The following is a 17,396-nucleotide window of genomic DNA, read 5'->3' as shown; positions in this document are numbered from 1 at the left end:
CAGCTGCATTTCTACTTTATGTGGAATTAGCGGTGCCGAATGAAAATGCGTGTCTGACCTGAATTCAAACTCGGGATCTCCTGCTTACTATACAGTTGCCAGCAGTGTTAATTGCAATTGTCCATACTATCTCAGTATGCCTCCTGGCTGATCCACTTTCCCACCTAGCACGTCCCCATTCGTGCTCTACATTTTGCGGGTCCGGGTATTAGAATAGGCCCGAGGTTTCCCTGCCTGTCGTAAGAGGCGACTAAAAGGAGTCTCTCATGTTCTGGCCTTTAAGTGATGGTCCCCTGTAGGGTTTGACCCACATTTTTTCAAAATTTTCCCAAAGAGCAAGCCAACTGGGGAAGGGCGTCGTACATGGTGCATTGTGTCCATCGTACCTTGAGATCTTTAGCCAATTTGCTCCACCCACTATGCAGTGTCGTTTTCTATGCCGACGATGGCCATGGACTTCTTTGCACCTGATATCCAGCACGGTAGCCAGTCCTTTGTGGTGGGGCCGCTATGTACCCTGTTGGTTGTAGCCCCCTGACAACACAGAGCTCACTCTGCTGATGCCTGCGCTGGTAACTCCCCACCTATGCCAAGCAGTAGATGCTCATCACCCTGGGGCATCGGGATTCCCAGCAATGGCCATTCTGCCAGGTGGCCTTCGCTGCGGCTTGGTGGCGCCTGTGGGGAGGTCCCTGGTCGGAGTGGGAGGCATCAGCACAGATGACGAAGCGTACCACGTCATCACTTGCTGGTGATTACACACCAGCAGTCTTTTAAGTGTTTTAAGTCTCAATACATTGCAAGAAAGTCAACCCTAAATCATTCCCCTCCCTGGCCACACCATAGGAGGAACGCCAGGCTAAGGATGGCAGGGTTCACAGGAGAGCTTCTGTGAAGTTTGGAAGGTAGGCGATGAGGTACTGGCGGAATTAAAGCTGTGAGGATAGGACATGAGTCGTGCTTAGGTAGCTCAGTTGGTAGAGCACTTGCCCGCGAAACAAAGGTCCCGAGTTTGAATCTCGGTCCGGCACACAGTTTTAATCTTCCAGGAAGTTTCATATCAGCGCACACTCCGCTGTAGAGTGAAAATTTCATTCTAGAAACATTCCCCAGGCTGTGGCTAAGCAATGTCTCCGCAATATCCTTTCTTCCAGGAGTGCTAGTTCTGCAGGGTTCGCAGGAGAGCTTCTGTGAACTTTGGAAGGTAGGAGACGAGGTACTGGCTCAATTAAAGCTGTGAGGACAGGGCGTGAGTAGTGCTTGGTTAGCTCAGTTGGTCGAGCACATGCCCGCGAAAGGCAGAGGTCCCGAGTTCGAGTCTCGGTTCGCACACAATTTTAATGTGCCAGGAAGTTTCATATCAGCGCACAATCCGCTGTAGAGTGAAAATTGCATTTGAGTCGGTGCCCCACTGCAGACTCCTAACTAAGGTACGAGCATATGGGATTGGTTCCCAAATATGTGAGTGGCTCGAAGACTTCTTAAGTAATAGAATCCAGTACGTTGTCCTCGATGGTGAGTGTTCGTCGGAGGTGAGGGTATCATCTGGAGTGTCCCAGGGAAGTGTGGTAGGTCCGCTGTTGTTTTCTATCTATATAAATGACCTTTGGATATGGTAGATAGCAAGGTGCGGCTGTTTTTTGCTGATGATGCCGTGGTGTATGGGAAGTGTCGTTGTTGAGTGATTGTAGGAGGATACAAGATGACTTGGACAGGATTTGTGATTGGTGTAAAGAATGGCAGCTAACTCTAAATGTAGGTAATGTAAATTAATGCAGATGAATAGGAAAAAGAATGCCGTAGTGTTTGAATACTCCACAAGTAGTGTAGCGCTTGACACTCTCACGTCGATTAAATATTTGGGCGTAACATTGCAGAGCGATATCTACATCCATACTCCGCAAGCCACCTGACGGTGTATGGCGAAGTGGAACAACCATGTAATGGCAGTTGTGGGGAAGGGAGATAGTCGTCTTCGGCTCATTCGTAGAATTTTGGAAAGATGTGGTTCATCTGTAAAGGAGACCGCTTATAAAACACTAATATGACCTATTCTTGAGTACTGTTCGAGCATTTGGGATCCCTATCAGGTTGGATTAAGGGAGGACATAGAAGCAATTCAGATGCGGGCTGCTAGATTTGTTACTGGTAGGTTTGATCATCACGCGAATGTTACGGAAATGCTACAGGAACTCAGGTGGGAGTCTCTAGAGGAAAGGAGGCATTCTTTTCGTGAATCGCTACTGAGGAAATTTAGAGAACTAGCGTTTGAGGCTGACTGCAGTACAATTTTACTGCCGCCAACTTACATTTCACGGAAAGACCACAAAGATAAGAGAGATTAGAGCTCGTACAGAGCCATATAGGCAGTAATGTTGCCCTCGTTCTGTTTGGGAGTGTAACAGGGAGAGAAGATGCTAGTTGTTTTACGAGGTACCCTCCGCCATGCACCGTATGGTGGATTGCGAAGTATATATGTAGATGTAGATGTAGAAAATTTCATTCTAGAAGCATCCCCAGGCTGTGGCCAAGCCATGTCTCCGCAATATCCTTTCTTCCAGGAGTGCTAGTTCTGCAGGGTTTGCAGAAGAGCTTCTGTGTAGTTTGAAAGGTAGGAGATGAGGTGCTGGCGGAATTAAAGCTGAGTTCAAGTCTCAGTCCAGCACACAGTTTTAATCTGCCATGAAGTTTCATATAAGCGCACACTCCGCTGTAGAGTGAAAATTTCATTCTAGTTCTTTGTAAGCTGCTGGAAAGTATGGTGTGTCGGCAGTTGCGTTGGGCCCTGGAGTCATGTGGCTTACTGGTTCCATGTCAGGGTGGCTTCTGCCAGGGTTGCTCTACCACTGATGATCTTGTGTCTGTCGAGTCTGCCATCCAAACAGCCTTTTCCAGACACCAACACCTTGTTGCAGTTTCTCTTGATTTACAAAAAGTGTATGAAACGACCTGGCCACATCACATCCTTGCCACATTATATAAGTGGGGTCCCCGAGGCCTGCTCCAGATTTTTATCCACAATTTCCTGTCACTTCGTACTTTCCATGTCCAAGTTGGTGCCTCCCATAGTTCCCCCCATATCCTGGAGAATGGGGTTCCCTAAGGCTCCATATTGAGTGTATCTCCACTATTTTTAGTGGCCATTAATGGTCTAGCAGCAGCAGTAGGGCTGTCCATCTCAACTTCTCTGTATGTAGACGACTTCTGCATTTCATACTGCTCCATCAGTACTGGTGTTGCTGAGCGGCGTGTGCAGGGAGCCAGGCAGCCATCCACTGGGCTCTAGCCCACAGTTTCCAGTTTTAGGCCGCAAAGTCATGGGTTATGCACTTCTTTCGGCATTGTACTGTTCATCCGGAACTAGAACTGTACGTTAATGGCAATCCACTCACCGTAGTGGAGACATATTGATTCTTAGGACTGTTTTTCGATGCCCGATTGATTTGGCTTCCTCAACTCTGTCAGCTTAAGTGGAAGTGCTTTCAGCTCCTCAATGCCTTCCGCTGCCTGAGTGACACCAGCTGGGGTGCAGATCGCTCTATGCTGCTGCAGCTCTACAGAGCCCTTTTCCAATCCCGCCTTGAATATGGGAGTGTGGCTTAAGGTTCGGCAGCACCCTCAGTGTTGCATTTACTCAACCCAGTGCACCACTGTGGTGCTCGCCTAGCGATAGGAGCTTTTAGGACTAGTCTGGTGACCAGCGTCCTGGTGGAGGCTGGAGTCCCTCCATTACAGGTTAGATGTGCGCAATTGCTCTCCAGTTACGTTGCACACATTCGTAGTTCTCCAGCACATCCGAATTACCATCTTCATTTCTCGCCCACGGTGGTTCATCTCCCTTATTGGAAGCCCAGTTTGTCTGCGATCCCTTCTCTCCGAACTGGAGTCCTTGCCTGTACCTACTGTACTTGAGGTTGATTCACAAACACCTCCATGGTGCACACCTAGGCCGCGACTTCGTCTGGACCTTCCACGTGGCCCTAAGGACTCGGTTAACCTTGCGACTCTCCACCACCACTACCACTTCCTCTCAATTCTCGACATGTACTGGGACCATGAAGTGGTTTACACCGATGGCTTGATGTCTGACGGTCACGTTGGCTTTGCCTATGTTCATGGCGGACATATAGAGCAGTACTCCTTGCCAGATGGCTTCAGTGTTTTCACTGCAGAGCTGGTGGTCATATCTCGTGCTCTTGAGCACATCCGCTCATGCCCAGGTGAGTTATTTCTCCTGTGTACTGACTCCTTGAGCAGCCTACAAGCTATTGACCAGTGCTACCCTCGTCATCCTATGGTAGCGACCATCCAGGAGTCAATCTATGCCTTGGAACAGTCCAGTTGTTCAGTGGTGTTTGTCAGGATCCCAGATCATGTCGGAATCCCAGGGAACGAACTTTTCGACAGCCTGGCCAAACAGGATGAAACGTGCTACTGGTTGACTGTTGCTGACCTCTGTTCAGTTCTCTGCCGCAAGGTTTTGCAGCTTTGGGAGGGTTTTATCATTTGCTCTAAGTTTTAGCACATGTCCTTTGTCCCTGTGTGTCCTCCACCCTAGTGCTTTAAGGGTGGAGGTTTTAATGTGTTACAGAATGACTGGCCTTTCCTTTTTATCCTCGTGGTCAGCCAGCCATGGTAACCTACTTTCTTGTTTTAACGTCTTCTACCCGTTTCTTGTGTCTTTGTGGTTTTCTTGTTCCCTTTTGTCCATTGAAGTGTTTGTTGCCCTTCAGTCGTTGTTGTGGTTTTTCCTTTCATTCTGTTTAGTGTTGTCTCATTGCCTTATTCTCACTCTAGTGGCATTGTTTCCTTTGGAACAAGGGACTGATGACCTTGTAGTTTGGTCGCTTCCCTCTTCTTTGAAATAAACCAACCAACTATGATACCTTCTGTTCGACATGTATTTCCTGAACTAAGTTGACGAAACATACTACTGGTTGACTGTTGCTTCAACTTTATTAACATAGCTTTCAGTAAAGGAACAGAATATACTGAAAATAAATAAGTTATGTTCACAGAAAATAAATGAAATATAACTGTTCTGTTGTTGCAGGTGTGACGCTGATCCTGTTGCCTTAGCGAAGTATGTTTTTGCATTGGTGAAAAAGGACAAACCACCAGGAGAACTTCGTGCTATCATGATTGAACAGCTCGATGTTTTTCTACAGCAAGGTGAGTAGTGTAATGATGTATAGTGGTTACGATATGTTTGTAAGTGTTGTAAATTTTTAATTTGACTCTCAGGAGAGCAGTTAGAATGAAATTTTCACTCTACAGCGGAGTGTTTCTCTCTCTCTCTCTCTCTCTCTCTCTCTCTCTCTCTCTCTCTCTCTCTCTCTCTCTCTCTGTCTCTCTCTCTGTGTGTGTGTGTGTGTGTGTGTGTGTGTGTGTGTGTGTGTGTGTGTGTGTGTGTACTGTAACGTAAAGAGGAAAGTGAAAAAGGAAAACACCATATTAGATAAATGTAGTTGAGACGACATTTTAAAGCTGAAAGAAGATTATTGTAACGGGAAGACAGACAGTCCTGTCTTGCATTGTGTGGACACCATTTCGTATTTTTTCCAACTTTATTTGTGATGCTATTACTCCTCAGTAAGTTCTGACAGTTTCACTTGGGAATATCAGTATGAAGAAAAGGATAGTTGCTACTCACCATATAGTGGAGTTCTGAGTTACAGATAGGCATAACAAAAGGCCATTGGAAAGTGAGCTTTCCGAAAATAGACAGTGCGCACATGGTCTGACATGTGCAGCTCACTTTCCGATAGTCTCTTTGTTGTCTCTGTCTGCAACTCGGCATCTCTGCTATATGGTAAGTAGCGACTATCCTTCTCGTAATATTGTTACATTCCATCCTCGATTTTCCATCCCTTGGGAGTAAGTGTGAGGTGCAAGTCATCATTGGTGTTGTGTTATACTCTTTGAACCTCATGGTATTGGGGTAGAAGTCAGGAGATTTGGGTAGTATGAAGTACCTATGAATATTGTATCTGTTGATGCCTATTGAATATTGAAAAGCTTCCCATAAAAAGTTCTTCAGCTGGGATCAAATACTGAACATGTGTGATGAGCTTCAAAGAATTGACATCGCTGCTATTGCTGTAAAGTTGCCATACTATGTGTGTTTTAGAATCTGTTATGTGTTTACTAAACTGATTGGCACAAGTGCTGCATCGATACTTCAAGCAAAGCTGAGTGTGCAACAGTGTTTCAACCTGGAACTTATATCCATTGTGATGCAATGATGTGATTGCTAAAAACGGAAAATTAAGGAATTGCAGTGAATTTTAACTGATGACAATGCATTAAATAAATCATAAAATGAAATGACATTATGTAATATATGAATTTTGCTACAGAGCAGTCAACATAGTCAGATAAGTAAATATAACAATACATATTAAACAATGGAATAATGATAATATTATGAAAAGGATAGATTGCTGCTCATCATATAGTGTTGATGTTGAGAGACAGACATGCACAACAAAAAGACTACTAAACATGTATGTTTTCTACCAGAAGGCCTTCTTCTGAAATAGACAACATACATACACACACATTCACACAAACACAGCTGACACACACAACCCCTTCCGGCTGGGTGGGGTCGGTCATCTTCATTCTGTCTCTGAATTATCGAAAGTCCACCTACCTCAATATTCTTTCCTTCAGACGTCCCTTCACTCTGTAGTAGCAGATATGTGCTAGGCAGTGTAAAGCAGTGTTGATGAAATCAATATCTAATACCTTCCATACAGAGGCTACGTAACTTGAATTTAAAGTCAGTTCTTGAAAGTTCATATTTAAAAAATTGGGTGTTCGGAGGATGCAGTCTACTTGCATAAAGCATTTAAAATTTAAGTTGAATCTGCTTTTTATTCATACAGAAACACTTGAAATGGCCATCAAGTCCATATTTAATATGGTAAACTCTGTTGTTGTTGTTGTTGTTGTTGTTGTGGTGGTCTTCAGTCCTCAGACTGGTTTGATGCAGCTCTCCATGCTACCCTATCCTGTGCAAGTTTCTTCATCTCCCAGTACCTACTGCAACCTACATCCTTCTGAATCTGCTTAGTGTATTCATCTCTTGGTCTCCCTCTACGATTTTTACCCTCCACACTGCCCTCCAATGCTAAATTTGTGATCCCTTGATGCCTCAGAACATGTCCTACCAACCGATCCCTTCTATCCAAGTTGTGCCACAAACTTCTCTTCTCCCCAATCCTATTCAGTACCTCCTCATTAGTTATGTGATCTACCCATCTAATCTTCAGCATTCTTCTGTAGCACCACATCTCAAAAGCTTCTATTCTCTTCTTGTCCAAACTATTTATCATCCATGTTTCACTTCCATACATGGCTACACTCCATACAAATACTTTCAGAAACGACTTACTGACACTTAAATCTATACTCGATGTTAACAAATTTCTCTTCTCCAGAAATGCCTTCCTTGCCATTGTGCCAGTCTACATTTTACATCCTCTCTACTTCGACCATCATCAGTTATTTTGCTCCCCAAATAGCAAAACTCCTTTACTACTTTAACTATCTCATTTCCTAATCTAATTCCCTCAGCTTCACCCTACTTAATTCGACTATGTTGATGTTCATCTTATATCCTCCTTTCAAGACACTATCCATTCCGTTCAACTGCTCTTCCAAGTCCTTTACTGTCTTTGACAGAATTACAATGTCATCGGCGAACCTCAAAGTTTTTATTTCTTCTCCATGGATTTTAATACCTACTCCAAATTTTTCTTTTGTTTTCTTCACTGCTTGCTCAATATACAGATTGAATAACATTGGGTAGATGCTACAACCCTGTCTCACTCCCTTACCAACCACTGCTTCCCTTTCGTGTTCCTCGACTCTTATAACTGCCATCTGGTTTCTGTACAAATTGTAAATAGCCTTTTGCTCCCTTCAGAATTTGAAAGAGAGTCAACATTGTCAAAATCTTTCTATAAGTCTACAAATGCTAGAAACGTAGGTTTGCCTTTCCATAATCTAGCTTCTAAGATAAGTCGTAGGGTCAGTATTGCCTCACGTGTTTCAATATTTCTAAGAAATCCAAACTGATCTTCCCCGAGGTCGGTTTCTACTAGTTTTTCCATTCGTCTGTAAAGAATTTGTGTTAGTATTTTGCAGCCGTCAATTATTAAACTGGTAGTTTGATAATTTTCACATCTGTCAACACCTGCTTTCTTTGGGATTGAAATTATTATATTCTTCTTGAAGTCTGAGGGTATTTCGCCTGTCTCATACATCTTGCTCACCATATGGTAGAGTTCTGTCAGGACTGGCTCCCCAAGGCAGACAGTAGTTCTAATGGAATGTTGTCTACACCTGGGGCCTTGTTTCGACTCAGGACTTTCAGTGCTCTGTCAAACTCTTCACGCAGTGTCGTATCTCCCATTTCATCTTCATCTAAATCCTCTTCCATTTCCATAATATTGTCGTCAAATATGTCACCCTTGTATAGACCCTCTATATACTCCTTCCTTTCTGCTTTCCCTTCTCTGCTTAGAACTGGGTTTCCATCTGAGCTCTTGATATTCATACAAGTTGTTCTCTTTTCTCCAAAGGTCTCTTTATTTTTCCTGTAGGCAGTATCTATCTTACCCGTAGTGAAATAAGCCTTCCCTAGAGCACCTAATAGCCTTTAAGCGTCTCCGTGCCCGTGTTTGCCTGCTTATAAAACGATGGAAACAGGAGTGTTGGTAGAGCTACCCCCCCCCCCCCCCCCAGCCTTTCACACACTCAGATGGCAGATGGAAAGGAAAATCCTCTCGTTCATTACACATCACAATGAACCCTATCACACCTCATTTACAGAGTGGAAGCTCCTAAGCGCCCTTGCACATTGTTCTAACACAGCTCCTGCGTGGGATCGGATCCACAGTCAGATGATTAAATATCTCTCCTTTGTCTACAAGCGAGATCTCTTTGTCATCTTCAACCTGACTTGGTGTGATGGCGTCTTTCCATCGCAATGACAGGAGAGCACCATCATTCTGTTGCTAAAACCTGGTAAAAATGCGCTTGATGTGGATAGCTATCAGCCCATCAGCCTCACCAACATTCTCTGAAAGCTGTTGGAACGTGTGGTGTGTCGGCAGTTGGGTTGGGTCCTGGAGTCTCGTGGCCTACTGGCTCCACGTCAGGGCAGCTTCCACCAGGGTCGCTCTACCACTGATAATCTTGTGTCCTTCTAGTCTGCCTTCTGAAAACCGTTTTCAGACACCAACACCTGGCTGCCATTTTTTTTTTTTTTAAACTTAATGCAAAGCATACAATACGACCTGGTGACGTCATATCCTTACCAAATTCTGTGAGTGGGGTCTCCAGGGCCCGTGCCCGATTTTTATCCAAAACTTCCTGTCGCTTCGTATTTTCCGTGTCTTAAGTTGGTGCCTTCCATAGTTGCCCCCTGTGTTCAGGAGAATGGCATTCCAGAGGGCTCTGTATTGAGTGTATCTCTATTTTTAGTGGCCATTGACAGCCTAGCTGCAGCTGTAGGGCTGTCGGTCTCCCCTTCTCTGTATGCGAATGACTTCCGCATTTCATATTGCTCCTCTAGTATTGGTGTTGCTGAGCGGCACCTACAGGGAACCATTCACAAGGTGCAGTCATGGGCTGTAGCCCACGGTTTTCAGTTTTCAGCTGTGAAGTCTGTATCATTCACTTCTGTTGGTGTCATACCGTTCATCCAGAACCTGAGCCTTATCTTAATGACAATCCACTCACTGTTGCGGAGACGTATCGATTTTTAGGACTGGATTTCACTGTCCAATTGACTTGGCTATCTCACCTTCATCAGCTTAAGCGGGAGTGCTGGCAGCACTTCAGTGCTCTCCACTGCCTGAGCAACACCATCTGGGGTGCAGATTGCTCTACACTGCTGCAGCTCTACAGAGCCCTTGTTCAATCCCGCCTTGACTATGGGAGTCTGGTTTACAGTTTGGTGAAACCCTCAGCATTGTGTTCACTCGACCCACAGCACCACTGTGGCGTTTGCCTAGCGACGGGAGCTTTTAGGTTAAGTCTGGTGGCCAGTGTCCTGGTGGAGGCTGGAGTCCCTCCATTGCAGATTCGACGTGCACAACTGCTTGCCAGTTATGTTGCACACATTCATAATTCTCCTATGCATCCAAATTACTGTCCCCTTTTCCCACCCGTGGCGGTTCATCTCCTGCGTCAGCAGCCCAGGTCAGGGCTCACAATTGCAGTTAGCGTGCAATCCTTTCTCTCTGAAGTGGAGTCCTCGCCTGTACCATCTCTACTTGAGGTCCATTCACGTACACCTCCATGGCATATACCTCGGCCGAAGCTTCGTCTGGACCTTTTGCACACCTGTAAGGACTCCATTAACCTCACTGCTTTCGGCTGTTACTTCCTCTCGATTCCTGACCTGTCCCAGGGCTCTGAAGTTGTTTACTCCGACAGCTCAATGGCTGATGGTAATGTTGGCTTCGTCTATGTCCACAGAGGCCATATTGAACAGCATTCCTTGCCTGCTAGCTGCAGTGTATTCACTGCAGAACTTGTGGCCATATCTCTTGCACTGCAGTACATCCGTTTCTGTTCTGGTGAGCCGTTTCTTCTCTGTTCTGACTCCCTGAGCAGCTTACAAGCTGCCGACCCATGCTACCCTCGCCAACCTTTGGTAGCAAACATCGAGGAGTCTGTCTCTGCCCTGGAACAGTTTAGTCATTCAGTGGTTTTTGTGTGGACCCCAGGACACGTCGGAATCCTAGGCAACAAACTTGTTGACAGGCAGGCCAAACGGGCTACACAGAAACTGCTCTTGGCGATGGATATCTCTGAAATAGACCTGTGTTCTGTCTTATGCCGCGAGGTTTTTTGAATTTGGGAGACGGAGTGGCTTAACAGTATGCACAAAAAATTGCGTCATTAAGGAGACTGTAAATGTGTGGAAGTCTTCCCTGTGGGCTTCTCGCAGGGAATCAGTTGTCCTTTGTTGGCTCCACATTGGCCATATGTGGCTCTCACATGGTTATCTCCTCTGTTGCAAGGACCCACCTCAGTGTCACTGAGGCTCCCAAATGACAGTTGTCCACCTCTTGCTGGAGTGCCACTTTTAGCCGCTCTGCGGCGGACTTTTAACTTTCCCAGTATCCTACCTTCGATGTTGAGTGACAATGCCTCAACAGCAGCTTTAGTTTTATGTTTTATTCGTTAGGGTGGGTTTTATAATATGATCTGAGTTTTAGCGCGTGTCCTTTGCCCCTCTGTGTTCTCCACCCTGGGGCTTTTAGGGTGGAGGTTTTAATGTGTTGCAGAGTGGCTGGCTTCTCCTTTTTTATTCTCATGGTCAGACAGCCATGGTAATCTGTTTTCTTGTTTTGAGTCTCTTCTCCCTGTTCCTTGTGTCTCTCTGTGGTTTTCTTGTCCTGTTTTGCCCATTGTAGTGTTTGTTGTCCTTCTGTCATTCTTCTAGGTCTACCTTTCTCCTGTTATTGTGCCGTACACCTTCTTTGTTTTCTTCTTGCACTTGGGTACTTGTTCTTGTTCTACTAGGAACAAGGGACCGATGACCTCGCCGTTTGGTCCCTTTCCCCCCTCTTCAACCAACCAACCAATCTGTGAAACCAGTCATGATTTGCAAGTGAAGCTGCAACCACTGTGCTGCATTCTACGTGGACATGACATCCAATGAGTTGAGTTGTCTATCCGCTTGAATTGCCACCAATAAACCGTGGCCAAGAAATGAATGGACCACCCTGTTGCTGAACACACTGCCGAACACAACATCCTTCATTTCAATGATTGCTTCATAGAGTGTGCCATATGGACCCTTCTCACCAACACCAGCATTTGTGAATTACACAGGTGGGAACTTTCCCTGCAGTACATCCTATGTTCTTGTAACTCTCCTGGCCTCAAACTTCGTTAGTCACTGTCCTCACCCATCCAGCCCCTTCCCTGTTCCCATTCCATCACTACACAGCCCTTATTCCACCATCACAACCAGTCTTTTTCTTTCTTTCCTTTTCTGTTTCTTCGGCCACCCCCTCTCCATCTCCTCCCCTGCCCACCGTCTAACCTGCTGCACTTTACTGTCCACTGCCTCCACCATACTACCCATCCCCCTTCCCACCTCAGCCTCTTCCTTACCCCAACCCAGTCTCCACTCCCATTGTGCACTGGTGCTGCTATTCGCAGTGTGGTTTCAGTTGCTTGAGACTGCAGTCGTGTGTGTGAGTTGCACGCACGCGTGTGTGTGTGTGTGTGTGTGTGTGTGTGTGTGTGTGTGTGTGTGTGTGTGTGTGTGTGTGGTGTTGTTGTTGTTGTTGTTGATGATGATGATGATGATGATGATGATGATGAAGGCCTTAATGACCGAAAAACTTATTTGTGACAGTTTTTTTTGTTGTGCGTGGCTGTGACTCAGCATCTCCGCTATATGGTGAGAAGCAACTTTCCTTTTCATGAATCTGAGTAGGAACATTGATTGTGCAAGGATTCTAACCGATAGGAAGTGGTAATGAGTTTGAACTGTCAGTGACAATCAATTTAAAACTGGACAGGCATGCTGTTATTGAATGCAGGTCCCAATCAAGCATTGAAAAGGAAACAGCATGGAATGGGCATTTGGAGTTCCGTACCATGCAGGAGACCGTTGGTCACAGTGACCTTAATGACAGAAATTGGACAGTATTCAACTAGAGTCCTCTCATCTGGTCCACCAGAATTCTGCCTCTCTCCGAATGATACACAAATGTTCAATGAGCTGTTAATCTGCAGTGTGTGGATTTTGTAATTCAAGCCAAAGATGATTATGTGGAAGCATTTTTTGTAGTATGACATAGAACCACTCATTACCGTGAACATGAATCAGGATGTCTACATCAATATTATTTCCTTAGTTTGTTCATATTTCTCTGACGAGGGGACTGGGCCGACTTGTCATCACTGACTTTGTCCAAATTTATGGTACAAAGGATGTTCAAAAAGTTTTGCACAATCGTCTCTAATTGTTTAATTTTTTGCAGGAGGAGAATGAAATTTTTTGTGAACCTTTTTGGAACACTTAACTGTACTTTGAGCCTACTCAATGTAGCCTCCATCAGCTGTGACACATCTTCCCCAACATTCTTTCGAAGACGTAAATGTACTTTGGTAAAATTCTTGGTATTGACTTTTACACCATCTCCTGACCCAGGAAATGTCTTTCTCATTATCAAATGTTTTACCTTGCAGGTGGGCCTTCAGGTGACGAAAGAGTTTAAAATCAGATGGAGCGAAGTCTGGACTGTAGGGAGGATGAGGAACAATTTTCCAAACCATTTTACTGATTTTCTCCTGCATTATAAGGGCTGTATGGGATTTGGCATTGTCATGGTGTAGTGTGATGAGCTGACCCTGAATCTGTGGTCTGTGGGTCTTGAGGTCACGCCACAGCTAGTCCAATGACACATCTGTCATTTTGGATGATTTGATCAATGGTCTCCTTATTCACTTCACTCACTGCTATCGATGGTGTACTGCATCGTGGATTATCCAGTTCTACATCATCTACATCCATATTCCGCAAGCCACCTGACGGTGTGTGGCGGAGGGTACCCTGAGTACCTCTATCGGTTCTCTCTTCTATTCCAGTCTCGTATTGTACGTGGAAAGAAGGATTGTCAGTATGCTTCTGTGTGGGCTCTAATCTCTCTGATTTTATCCTCATGGTCTCTTCGCGAGGTATACGTAGGAGGGAGCAATATACTGCTTGACTCTTCGGTGAAGGTATGTTTTCGAAACTTTAACAAAAGCCCGTACCTAGCTACTGAGCGTCTCTCCTGCAGAGTCTTCCACTGGAGTTTATCTATCATCTCCGTAACGCTTTCGCGATTACTAAATGATCCTGTAACGAAGCGCGCTGCTCTCCGTTGGATCTTCTCTATCTCTTCTATCAACCCTATCTGGTGCGGATCCCACACTGCTGAGCAGTATTCAAGCAGTGGGCAAACAAGCGTACTGTAACCTACTTCCTTTGTTGTCGGATTGCATTTCCTTAGGATTCTTCCAATGAATCTCAGTCTGAAATGAATCTCAGTTGAGAGAAATCGCCACCTTTAAACTGCTGCAACCACCACTGGATACTGCTGCGATCCACTGTGTCCTCCTAATAAACAGGGAGCAACTTCTTGTGAATCGATGTGGCAGAGTCATCGCCGGCCTTGTAGAGAAACTCCATCACCGACCATTGTCAAAACTTGACATCTACTTCACGGTCTATTATGGAGGTTCACAAAAAATTTAATTCTCCTCTGGCAAAAAATAAAAAAAAATTAGAGATGAGTGTGCAAAACTTTTTGAATGCCCTTGGTATTGCATATACCAGGCTTGATCAGAACTGGAAGTGGGACAAGTGGGACCTGCAGGTGGCCAAACATTTCAGGAGAAAACAAAACAAAAAACTTCTGGTGTGAGTTGAGTGAGGCATGAGTCACTTATGTTAGCTTCCAGGCAGCAGTTCCCTCAGTGGAAGGTTCACAGCATGGTAGTTTGAGGGTTGTGGAGTAGAGTCTTTGTGCATAATTTCAATTCTTTTCTTTTATTCACACACACACACACACACACACACACACACACACACACACACACACACACACATCCATCCATACATGCACAGACACAAGCAGACATCTATCCTTTTTTCCCCCTAAGGTAAGTCTTTCCGCTCCCAGTATTGGAATGACTCCTTACCCTCTCCCTTAAAATCCACATCCTTTCATCTTTCCTTTTCCTTCCCTCTTTCCTGACGAAGCAGCCGCCGGTTGTGAAAGCTCAAATTTTGTGTGTGTGTGTGTGTGTGTGTGTGTGTGTGTGTGTGTGTGTGTGTGTGTGTGTATTTTATTGTGCCTGTCTACCGGCACTTTCCCGCTTGGTAAGTCTTGGAATCTTTGTTTTTAATATATTTTTCCCATGTGGAAGTTTCTTTCTATTTTATTTACATCATTAATTTGAATATATTGTATGTATTATTATTTTCATTAAAGCCATGAAGAGGAAAGGCAAAGGAAAATTTGGGATTGCCAATAAATTTGCAAGAATGGATTGTACATACAGTGTCCATGAGGACTCTGCAGTTAACATTTCAAGAAGGGATTGTAACTACAGCATTCAGGCTTTCGTATTCCAATAGCATCATTTTGAAATTGGAGAAAACTGCATCAAAATACATCCCATTGTACATCACCAGATATCTTCCTTAACATTTGGCAAAATGATGAATGTGTTTGCTGCTAAACTGTGCAATGAAATTTTTTTTATTAATGTAAGCCAAGTTTTTTAAAATTTTTTTATAGAAAATTCAAAACAACCATTTAATTGCAAAAATTAGGCATTTATAAAGTGTGCAAGACGCTGAGAAAATTATTACTTCACATTTTTACGATGAATATTTACCCAGCAAGTGCAAATTATCATATGTAAAATAATAAAAGTATCTAATTCTATGTTATGAAGTTCTCATGTACCCAATATGATCTCTTCCTGGAAATTTATTTGCAAACTCAGACTTTCCTTTGTCTTCCCTTTTCATGCCTCTTATGAAAATATTAATAAACATAATACATTGATCATTATTTTGGTTTATTTTCAGTGGAAGTAACATTAAAACTGACAACAACAAAAAGTAGCCGCACGAGGACTTGACCTCACAACTCCCAGATTACCATTCTGTAATCTTTCTACTGTGGCAACCGCTGCCTGGAAACTGCACTAACACAAGAACCTTACGCCTTGCCTGGCACATGCCAAAAATGCTTTTTTTCCCCTAAAGGTTGAATATCTGGAGCTCTCACTCCTTTCACTTTCATTTGTTACCAATACCTTCACATGATGGGGAATTTGGACAGAGCTGGTGATGACGAGTAGCTGCAGTCCCCTTGTTACTCAGTGCTTGTTCTGTGCATTCTGTAAACGTAATCTGTAACTTTGCATTTACCTTGCAACTGTCAGAACACATTTTATATTTCCACAGAGACAAAAAATTTTGTCGACTTGCTATTCAAGACGTTGGAAACACAGGCATACAGCTTGCAAGGCCGCTCTGCTGTCGTCAGTCCAGCTGTACCTCAAGAAACACCTGCTACAGTACAAACGCATCAGCCAATGCAGCTGTGTGCAGTGCAGGAGTCTCAGCCAATTACCAATCATCAGGTAAAACTATACAGCATATTTACAATAAGGAATAATTTGTGGAGTCTTAGTATCAGTAGCATGGTATTTAATCTCAAATTGTCTGTATCTACTTCTGTCTTTGTCCATTGTCAGTATATGAATTAAACGCAAGTGAAAAACCAGGGTGATGTTAAGCTTTTAATGCCAGCTTCCAAAACTTATTTCAGAGTGTGTATCGACATTTTCCTTTCTTGAAAATATCAACAGATGTGAATCCTACCATGACCAAACTGTCAGATTTTGACCTGTATTTTACACCTTAAAAGTGTCATTTGAATAATGCTGTACCTTACAGAAATGAAAATGTTGTGTTTGTATTGATTAACTTAATTGATTTAAGCATGGAACCTTCCAAAAAACAATGTATAGAAAAAGATGTCAGTGTCTGTAGGGACGGAACTGGTAGATTATTGAAAGTTAAGCATATACAGTTTTCACTTGTTCGTAGATTTGATTGCTCATTCCCACTTTTTTCAAAATGTGAAACCGCCTCCGCACAATAAGCTTTAAACTCACTGTGCTAGTGAGAAGTTAGTGTAGGGTTATTCAGGAGGGGAAAAAAGTTATCGACGTGAGAATGTGACCATGTGGCAGGACAGTTTGTCAGACTAGTCCGGAAAGGCAGGAAGGAATCTGGCACTGCTTTTCCAAACTGGCTGGGCTACGCGGACACTTTAGCGATGTAAACACCTGCCACCACTGGCTGCTACTGAGGTGGTGCAGTGCTATTTGAATGCACGGCCACAGTTGGTTTATCAGCCTCAAATACTGCGTATTAAGAGACATTATTGTGTTGCCTGAAACCTAAGAAAAATAAAAATGTAGCTAATTAATGGCAGTGCATGTTGTGCAAGGTGCATTACTTTACACATTCTGAGGCTCTGGCCAGTGTCATGTGAAACAACATGTGTGTTTATCAAATAAAATTTTACAATATTTTCTTTCAAGAGTTCACATCTCTTGTCCAATTACAATCTCTCTCTAAAAATTTATTGAGACTGCATCTTCTCTGTGTGGACATAAAAGGCAGTTGCTGGGATGTATTGCTTTGAATAGAAATGACAATTGCTGTTATGTAAATTTTGTTTCTACTGTTACCTAAGACATCTCCTTCCTTAAATTGAGTAATCTGGATTCATCATTTCAAAACAAAACGATAAGGTACCCTCATTAGTCTCTGACAGTGTTGC

The 17,396-nt window shown here is 43.9% G+C and overlaps 1 protein-coding gene across 5 annotated transcripts in view; it reads left to right on the top strand.

Annotated features, from left to right (window-relative positions):
- LOC126284062 (RNA-binding protein 26) overlaps window positions 1–17,396 on the top strand; it is a 223,834-nt gene that overhangs the window by 3,583 nt on the left and 202,855 nt on the right. For all 5 annotated transcript variants that reach the window (XM_049982659.1, XM_049982655.1, XM_049982656.1 and 2 more), the window contains exons 2-3: window positions 5,054–5,172; window positions 16,007–16,185. In XM_049982659.1, the coding sequence (XP_049838616.1) occupies window positions 5,054–5,172; window positions 16,007–16,185 (298 nt within the window). The remainder of the gene's footprint in view (window positions 1–5,053; window positions 5,173–16,006; window positions 16,186–17,396) is intronic.

The sequence above is a fragment of the Schistocerca gregaria genome, chromosome 8 (genome assembly GCF_023897955.1).
Source record: "Schistocerca gregaria isolate iqSchGreg1 chromosome 8, iqSchGreg1.2, whole genome shotgun sequence".
NCBI lineage: Eukaryota > Metazoa > Arthropoda > Insecta > Orthoptera > Acrididae > Schistocerca > Schistocerca gregaria.
This window is presented reverse-complemented; position numbering and strand designations above follow the sequence as displayed.